Here is a 10,158-nt window from a genome sequence, read left to right on the forward strand (position 1 = left end):
AATAGCCAATCCAACTACCTCATCCCCATATTGTTATTTTTGCTCCTTTGCACCCCAGTATCTCTACTTGCACATTCATCTTCTGCACATCTATCACTCCAGTGTTTAATTGCTACATTGTAATTATTTCGCCACTATGGCCTATTTATTGCCTTACTATTATCTTACCTCATTTGCACACACTGTATATAGACTTTTTTCCCTATTGTTTTATTGGCTGTATGTTTGTTCATTCCATGTGTAACTCTGTGTTGTTGTTTGTGTCGCACTGCTTTGCTTTATCTTGGTCAGGTCGCTGTTGTAAATGAGTACTTGTTCTCAACTAGCCTACCTGGTTAAATAAAGGTGAAATAAAATAAAAATGATGTTGCCACCCCTGTGCTTCACGGTTGGGATGGTGTTCTTCAGCTTGCAAGCGTCACCCTTTTTGCTCCAAACATAACAATGGTCATTATGGCCAAACAGTTCTATTTTTGTTTCATCAGACCAGAGGATATTTCTCCAAAAAGTACGACCTTTGTCCCCATGTGCAGTTGCAAACCGTAGTCTGGCTTTTTTATGGCAGTTTTGGAGCAGTGGCTTCTTCCTTGCGGAGCAGCCTTTCAGGTTATGTCGAAAAAAGACTAGTTTTACTGTGGATATAGATACTTTTGGACCTGTTTCCTCCAGCAACTTCACAAAGTCCTTTGCTGTTGTTCTGGGATTGATTTGCACTTTTCGCACCAAAGTACATTCATCTCTAGCAGACAGAACACGTCTCCTTCCTGAGCGGTATGACGGCTCCGTGGTCCCATGGTGTTTATACTTGCGTACTATTGTTTGTACAGATGAACGTGGTATACCTTCATGCGTTTGAAAATTGCTCCCAAGGATGAACCAGACTTGTGGAGGTCTACAATTTATTTTCTAAGGTCTTGGCTTATTTCTTTTGATTTTCCCATGATGTCAAGCAAAGAGGCACTGAGTTTGAAGGTAGGCCTTGAAATACATCCACAGGTATACCTCCAATTGACTCAAATGATGTCAATTAGCCTATCAGAAGCTTCTAAAGCCATGACATCATTTTCTGGAATTTTCCAAGCTGTTTAAAGGCACAGTCAACTTAGTGTATGTAAACTTCTGACCCACTGGAATTGTGATACAGTGAATTATACGTGAAATAATCTGTAAACAATTGTTGGAAAAATGACTTGTGTCATGCACAAAGTAGACGTCCTAACCGACTTGCCAAAACTAGTTTGTTAAACAAGAAATTTGTGGAGTGGTTGAAAATCAAGTTTTAATGACTCCAACCTAAGTGTATGTAAACTTTCGACTTCAACTGTATATACTGCATTCTATACTATCTATTGCATCTTAGCCTATGCCGCTCTGACATTGCGCATCCATATATTCATAGATTATTTCCATTCCTTACTTAGATGTGTGTATTAGGTATTTGTTGTGGAATTGTTAGATATTACTTGATAGATATTGCTGCACTGTCGGGACTGGAAGCACAAGCATTACGCTACACTCTCAATAACATCTGCATGTGACTAATAAAATTTGATTTGACTCCGTCAGGGAGAGGTTGAAAATGTCAGTGAAGACACTTGTTATTCAACTAGACATACTATTGAAATAATGAACAGTTGTAAATGTTTATTGATATGAAACACTGACGTGTACAAAATACAAATACTTTGGCTCCTTAACCCTTTCTCCATTTTAAACAGCATTATTCTTGTACAAGATTGATATATTCACAGTTGAATAAAGACACATTTATGCTAAAACCCTAAAAATCCCAAACAATGAATAAAAACTAAAAGATCTTTGGAAAGGAAGTCACAATTGTCACATGTCAATATTGTATATCAAAGGACAATAGTATTTTGTGTATGGTTAGAATAAAATTAAGTGGCATAATTGCTTATGGTCAACTTTAAAAACATACGATAACTTTAATATAATAAAAAAAAATTATCCATATTCTATATTTTAGGTAAACAAAATATTCAAAAGCAATAGCAGTGGACTTTGGTTCCAGTGAGTAGCTCAGAATCATTAACCTGTTTCATTATTGTTCAATTTCTTACAATGTTTGTCTTTCATTTGTACTTTACAGCAGCGTGAATAAAGATCTTTGGAAAGCCATTCCCCACAAAAAAAAAAAAAAAAAAAATAGGGCTTGCACTATGTCCACTTTATCTAGGGAGTAGTGATTGTTAAATGGTTTATCATTAGTGGTGAACAGCTGATTTTTTTTATTCAAAGTGCTTTTTTAACGCTTGCTGGGTATGTTGGCAAAGAGATACCGGTCCCTTCCTAAATGTCTGATCATTATCACCATAACGCATTCAAGAGTGGGCAAATGCTTTTGATAGTCAATATAGTGCACCTTTTACCAGATAGCTTATTACTCCAAGACTGGATGGAGTGAACTTTTGTGTGGTTGCTTGGTTTAAGATATTTTTTTAGGCAGGATTCAAGATTGCAGTATATGCATGTGCTTGAACCCGAGAGGTAGCTAGGTAACTAAAATGCAGACAAAAATGAGATCTTAACACTGGCCCTAATATTTAAGTGAGGACAGAATAAAAGATGGAAACTAAACCATGAAAAAAAAGATGTATTATCAACAGCTGTTGAATTTGTTTGTAAAATACAAAAACTTAAATGTTTACATATTTCAAGTACTTTGAATAAAAGCTTTGTATTTAGACCATAATATGTATGCACGGACATCATAGAAAGGGAAATAATTTTGTAAATATATTACACTACTTTACTACATAGACAAAATACATATTTATAGAAAAGTACTTTAAAGAAATCTTATTTTTTCTTCTTATCCTGGGTGCACCGTGGACAAAACCTAAAAGAGAAGACAAAATAAAAGGTACAAAAAGGTAATGCATGTAATTAACATTCCCAAATTAATTAGCTTTTAATTACATGTATAATACACGTCATTAACAAATTGTAAAATATTCACCTACCATTTTCCTTTGGGTTTTGTAGCAAGATCAACACAAGCAAAGTGAAACCACTCAATTGGACACTGTTTGAAAAATAAAAACATTGGTAAAAAAGACAACATTATAGTATTCTTTTGATTAACTTGCAGATTCTATATAGAATACCCAGGGCTCTACAGCGTGAACATTTTAATGTGCAACCTGAGATTTTATTTTGGGAGCACTGTACACCTAGAAAATCAATCACACAGATAATTGTTGTACCATTGTTTGAGTGCCCCATGGAAAAAAGGGTGTGCATATTCGTTACTTTCATGGTTACACCATTACTACAGCGAAAACCGATTGTTCTAGCACAAACAGGTAAAACGATATTACCGGCGCAATGTTTTATTCCTCCTATCGTGAATTGGCTAGACATTCAAAAACCATTTTGCTGGCTGTTCCAAAACCACTTGCAGGTATTTGTTTACACCTTGTTCAGTCATGTAACCTCATTAGCTAGCTATCTAACAGCCTGGTTACTTAATTAGCATTTTTAACTGGGTGGTGTGAGCCCTGAATGATGATTGGCTGGAAAAGTGATAGCTCTTTCAGGAAATCAATGATCATATAGCAATAAACTTGACACTCTTAAAGAGACTGTGTACAATTTTCTATATAATGCACCTCAATAAGGAGTGCTTTTACACAATGTAGAAACCTAAAATTCCTTTTGGCTTAGTAGTAAGATCAACAAGTGAAACTACTCAATTGGACACAGAAAAAGTACAGCATTGGTATGAAGACAACCTTAAAAAGTAGAAACCTAATCAATATTTTAACTTTTATGATATACAAATGTCTTTACAGGGTTAGAACATTAGTTTTATAGGGCATAAAAGTAGCTAGAAATTCATATATACCCAATTTAGGCTACAGCTCAAGCAATTAAACAAATATTTTCTGGTGCTCCTACATTTTATGTTGTGCTCCTAACTAAGGAATTACATTTTTTAATTCAGAGCCCTGAGAATACCACTAATTTCAAAGCATTCTTTGAATAACAAGACAACCAATACCCAATAAAAACTTACATCAGGGTTATCACATCCAATCATCTCTCCATATGACACTTGATGGCACAAGCAGTATGTTGGCTCATTGGGATCAACTGGCATGTCCAAAACATCTGACGGTTGCATTGGCAGGAGAGCAGAACTCAATCCTGGGCTACAGACGTTAACAGATGGTAAATTATATTAAGGGAGAGTGAGAACCAGGCAGATGCACGTAAATAGTACTTGCTTGTACAACCTTTTCAATACCTATTTTTAAGCTTTTTCTTCCTGGGAGAATCATCATCCGATGATTTCCTGCCTCTCCCCTTGGGTCCTCGCTTCTCTCTTAGTCCCTGACCTTCACCCTCTGAAGCAGATATTCACAGCAATGGACATGGAAGTTAGTTTACCTGTCATAAATGTGCTGTATTAGTATTTCCCACCAACAGTCTCCCTGCTTACTCTTTAACCCTCTTCCTTCTGGACTTTCATAGCCGCTCACTTCCAGCTTCTCCTTCAGGTCATTTTCAAATCGGGCCAGGTCTGCATCCAGCCTGCGGATATGCTTGTCCACCTATGACATGCAGACAATTAGATTGGTTTTGCATTATCTATTGACCAATAGTGAAAGTATTGACACATCTTTATGTACTCATATGCCAGGTTTGGAGCACTGACCATTTCATATGTCTGCATTGCAAGCTGCACTTTGTCATCGCTGAACTCTTTGCACTTGCTGTAAGCACTCTGGATCTTCTGCAGGTGCTCAACCCTCTGTTCCGAAGCCAAGTTCCTTACACTTGAGATGTACTCCTCTGCCAGCTTGTCGATCTCTCCTTTTTTCTCTACACAATTGCAGAAACATTTTAAACTGGATAATGAAAGTTGCTAAACTATACAATACTGATGGGGCATGAAACCATGTAGTAAATCAAGTGATCAAAACATAATATTTTACATTTATTTATTGTGCAGTATTGTACCTTCAGTTCTATTGTCCAGGTCCTGCATCAGTGTAAAGTTTCTCTGTAGTTCACAAGGCAGATTCTCAATACCTGGGGGAATGTATCATGATTGTTAAAAGCAGTCATTCAGTAACTACAATAGTTCATCATGAGAACAAGACACGATTTGATGGTAACACACAGCTGACAGCTCATGGCTCTTTGCTGCATTTTGGCGATGCTTTCCATTGCCTGTACTGCATAGCCACGCACCTTTACATAGGGAAAAAACCCTCAACGTCCCTTGTATGTCACGAATGTAGAATAATTACTTCAGTCCTTCAGCTGGTTGAAATTTTTGACAAAATAGCCACAGGAAAGTATTATTAAAAGGACTTCAAAAAACACAGGTCCGTCTGTGGCAATAAATATTTGTTTGCTCGTGACCAAACCAACGTCTTGCAGGTGTTTACATGGTGTTGCGCATGTGGCAGGGAATATAAATGTCAAGGCAGTACATGTACTCTAAAAAGTCTGTGAATATAACATTTCGACCAACCACAGACAACCAGTATAGTAAATTCAACATCCTCTCTTGTTAAGAAACTTTCCAAGTTTTTGCAGTGCTTTGTTTCAGACTTTACCAATAATTGGTATCCACTGTTATTTATTAGGCAAATGGTTCTTGTACTTATTTTCTACACTGAATGCAGTCTGAGCGTTACCAAATAACAGGTGGCCACATCAAAAAGGATAATGTTAGCAAGTTAGCTGGATCATGACATCTGTACTACCAAATAACTTCAACCTAAATGTTTTCCTGGAAAACAAGATAATGTTTAAAGGTTGGCGGAAATGAGACCAAGTTAGTGAAACTGTGCTTGTGACGCACTTTTAAATCAAACATCGCGGCCCGTGTATACTTCCCTCCGGGCAGAAAACGAGGTCGCGTCACCGCCATCTAACTAGAGCAAAGTACATTTTATGATCATTGCCAACTGAGACCCTAAATAAATTACACGTAGCCGTTTAGCTAACTAGAACACCACCTTATTGTTGGCTTGCTGCTAACGTTACTACTAGCTAAATAAGCTGAAAACAGCCCTCCTTGTGTTCGTTTTTTTAACCCCTTTTCTCTACAATTGCTAGTTAGTCTTGTCCCATCCTTGTAACGTTAACTCAACGTTAGATAAGGACAACAATTTAAAGCATTTAATCGAACCTACAACTCCAATGACCTAGCGAGTTACTAGACTGCTAACAAAAACAAAGCCAGTTTGCTAGCTAGTTTTAACGTTTGTCATGCCTTAAACGTAACGTTAATATCAATACTAGACAACTTGCTTGGCTATAACGTTGCTAGCTAAGACATTCGAGACCGAAAAACTCAAGATTGGAAATGTATGAAGATAGCTAACTTAATTTGATTAGTTGTGTAAATTAACGGTAGATACTCACTGTCAAGGTAATGTTCCAGGTATATTGCCGTCGCCATCTTTTCACTGTTAGTTTACAGGGCTAGCAAGCAACGTTAGCCAAACATTTAAGCAATTTTTTCCTACCTACAGTTAGCTAGCATATGCTGCGTTCATAACAAGTAGGAAGGTGATAATGACTAATGTAGTGTAAAAACAAGTTGGATACATTCACGTGCTTTGAAAAACAAGCTGTGTCAACCGTAAACTACAAGTACAGCTAGCTATCATGCTTGTAAACAAATTAGTGTTCAAAACCCATATTAATAGATAGCTTTTTTTATAAATAATGTTTTGTTAATACAAAAATGTAAAACGCTAATACTGGGGTCATTTCTTAGTATATGACATCAGAGGTCAAATTGTGGGAGAAGTTCATGGTGCTTTCATGACATCAGTGATCTCCCGGTCGGAAAGTCGTAGCTCTAGAAAGATGGCCGAGTTTCCGACTTGGATGACCGTTCAAATTGATTTTTCCCAGTCGGAGCTTGTTTTTTGTTGTTTTTTAAAGAGTTCCCAGTTGTCTTTAATGCTCGGAAGTCGGAGATTTCAGAGTTACCAGTTGCTTTGAACGCAGCATTAGGGCACGTCCCACAGCTAAGGCGAGGTGACGCGACTGTGTCATCGATTGACAAACCACGAAATTGGGGAGAATTTATTATATATATATATATATATATATATATATATATATATATATATATATATATATTCTGGATGTGGTTAGCTGATACCTATCCAGGCGTCGTAAGATGTAAGATCTGTCTAACAATGGAAATACATGTCCACAAAGGCGAAAGGCAGGCAGGAGGAAGCGAGATCAGGTGGGAACATTCTAGCCCAGTGGTGTCAAACTAATTTTGCCCCATTCGGTCTTCAATGATGTCTGAAGGATCACACAGAAAATATGTTATATTTCCTTGCTGTCAAAATTAGGGGGAAAATTGTATAGCTTTCATATCAGTGATTATTGGCCAGCTCGACACAGTCAAGAAACTGCATGAATGTAGGTCCATTATCATTTCTACACAGTTTCGATTTGGTTTCAGTCAAAAAATATATACAGTACCAGTCAAAAGTTTGGACACACCTACTCATTCAAGCGTTTTTCTTTATTTGTACTATTTTCTACATTGTAGAATAATAGTGAAGACATTAAAACTATGAAATAACAGATGGAATCATGTAGTAACCAAAAAAGTGTTTAACAAATCAAAATATATTTTATATTTGAGATTCTTCAAAGTAGCCACCCTTTGCCTTGATGACAGCTTTGCACACACTTGGCATTCTCTCAACGAGCTTCACCTGGAATGCTTTCCCAACAGTTTTGAAGGAATTCCCACATATGCTGAGCACTCATTGGCTGCTTTTCTTTCACTCTGCGGTCCAACTCATCCCAAACAATCTCAAATTGGGCTGAAATTTGGTGATTTGATGCAGCACTCCCATTACTCTCCTTGGTCAAATAGCCCTTACACAGCCTGGAGGTGTATTGGGTCATTGTCCTGTTGAAAAAAAAAATGAAAGTCCCACTAAGCGCAAACCCGATGGGATGGTGTATCGCTGCAGAATGCTGTGGTAGCCATGCTGATTAAGTGTGCCTTGAATTCTAAATAAATCACAGTGTCACCAGCAAAGCATCCCCACACCGTAACACCACCTCCTCCATGCTACACAGTGGGAATCACACATGCAGAGATCATCCGTTCATCTACTCTGGGTCTCACAAAGACACAGTGGTTGGAACCAAAAATCGCAAATTTGGACTCATCAGACCAAAGGACAGATTTCCACCGGTCTTATGTCCATTGCTCGTGTTTCTTGGCCTATGCAAGTCTCTTCTTCTTATTGGTGTCCTTTGGTAGTGGTTTCTTTGCAGCAATTTGACCATGAAGGCCTGATTCACGCAGTCTCCTCTGAACAGTTGATGTTGAGATGTGTCTGTTACTTGAACTCTGAAGTATTTATTTGGCCTGCCGTTTTTGAGGCTGGTAACTCTCATGAATTTATCCTCTGCTGCAGAGGTAACTCTGGGTCTTCCTTTCCTGTGGCGGTCCTCATGAGAGCCAGTTTCATCATAGCGCTTGATAGTTTTTGCGACTGCACTTGAAGAAACTTTAAAAGTTCTTGAAATTTTCCGGATTTGATTGACCTTCATGTCTTAAACTAATGATGGACTGTTGTTTCTCTTTGCTTATTTGAGCTGTTCTTGCTATAATATGGACTTGGTCTTTTACCAAATAGGGCTATCTTCTATATACCACCCCTACCTTGTCACAACACAACTGATTGGCTCAAATGCATTAAGTTCACTAAATTTCACAAATTAACTTTTAACAAGGCACACCTGTTTATTGAAATGCATTCCAGGTGACTACCTCATGAAGCTGGTTGAGATAATGCCAAAAGTGTGCAAAGCTGTTATCAAGGCAAAGGGTGGCTACTTTGAAGAATCTGAAATATACAAAATATTTTGATTTGTTTAACACTTTTTTGGTTACTACGTGATTCCATATATGTTATTTCATAGTTTGTCTTCACTATTATTCTACAATGTAGAAAATAGTTTTTTTTTTTAATTGTAAAAAAATTCAATGAGTAGGTGTCCAAACTTTTGACTGGTACTGTATTTCAAACATATTTATTTTTTACTCATACCACCTGCAGACTAGACAGGACCCCTCGCAGACCGGACCCCTCGCTGACCGGATCCTTAACGCCACTGTTCTAGCCAATGAGAGGGCAGATATATGTGTGACTAAGAGGCACAAACAACTCAGATATAAAAGAGGTTTTCTTAAAGTCGCCGGAATGTCACGTGTATTACACTTATATCAGTACACTTGTAATAACCTGAGTATTATGAAACTTCTAATTGATCAAATAAGCCTCATGTATCAAATTAGCAACTCACTTTTATCTTGACCCATACAAAAACTCCTCACGTTTATATTCGTGCAGACAGATTTTGGGTGGAGTCGACCCTTGCTTCACCTCTTCCTCTCTGGGAGAAATCAGAGCTCAGGGATGATGCTGCGTTAAAAACACGCATATTTGAAGTTATCAGAAACTCCTAGTTCCCAGTGGGACATTTTCACTTCAACAACTCCAAGTGGGAAACTTCTTTTACCTTTTGAACCAAAAGATGACAATATCAATTTTTTACAATTACAACCTTATATCAATATTGATAATGTAGCTAGTTTGACCATATTGTCAATGTTAAAGAAATTCTCCAGTACTTTTGTATACTTTTTAGCCAGTAGTTCTGAAAGTAGCACTCACTGAGCCAAAAGTGTTCCCCGAAAATTGCCTGCAATGGTTGGAACCGGTTCAAGGAACAGAACTGAAAACAAGAAAATAACTAAATTATTTGTGGAACAGAACCAGAACCGAAAACAAAGGTGATCTGTACTGTTCCGGAACAGAATGGTTATTTAAAAGCATAGTAACCGGTTAATAATGTTATTTTATGTTCTGGGCATTTATTCCTTGTCCCACAAAAATTGTACAAAGCACCTATGCAAAGCCCTCATTCTGTCACCCAAAAACATATTCCAGCATCTGCCTGCCAGCTATCCTTTTTAAACCTCTGAAATTGTTTTTTTACATTTAACTCAACATTAAATTACTTCACCGATGGATAGAGCAGCTTGCTATGGAGCGGGCAAACTATGTACATGCATTGCACAGACAAGTGTAGTGTAGAGTGTGACATGCGAGTGAGGAGAGC

The 10,158-nt window shown here is 37.6% G+C and overlaps 1 protein-coding gene across 1 annotated transcript; it reads right to left on the reverse strand.

Annotated features, from left to right (window-relative positions):
* Positions 1-1,624: 1,624 nt before the first annotated feature.
* Positions 1,625-6,633, reverse strand: LOC115192530 (inhibitor of growth protein 5). The gene is made up of 8 exons (XM_029751146.1): positions 6,406-6,633; positions 4,987-5,058; positions 4,682-4,848; positions 4,466-4,577; positions 4,271-4,370; positions 4,040-4,175; positions 2,985-3,046; positions 1,625-2,860 (listed from the first exon to the last, which is right to left on the reverse strand). Exons 1-8 carry the CDS (start codon positions 6,440-6,442, stop codon positions 2,821-2,823), a joined length of 726 nt encoding a protein of 241 aa, XP_029607006.1. The 5' UTR covers positions 6,443-6,633; the 3' UTR covers positions 1,625-2,820.
* Between the last annotated feature and the right edge of the window lie 3,525 nt (positions 6,634-10,158).

Source organism: Salmo trutta, chromosome 4 (assembly GCF_901001165.1).
Source record: "Salmo trutta chromosome 4, fSalTru1.1, whole genome shotgun sequence".
Classification (NCBI taxonomy): Eukaryota; Metazoa; Chordata; class Actinopteri; order Salmoniformes; family Salmonidae; genus Salmo; species Salmo trutta.

Excerpts from the sequence above, each read along its gene's own strand:
- LOC115192530 (XM_029751146.1), bottom strand. The coding sequence starts at position 6,442 with ATGGCGACGGCAATATACCTGGAACATTACCTTGACA. Across the intron at positions 4,371-4,465 it reads AGAAGGAAGAGGGTTAAAGA|AGGGTGAAGGTCAGGGACTA; the intron begins GTAAGCAGGGAG and ends TATCTGCTTCAG. Across the intron at positions 2,861-2,984 it reads ACAAAACCCAAAGGAAAATG|GTTTTGTCCACGGTGCACCC; the intron begins GTAGGTGAATAT and ends CTTCTCTTTTAG.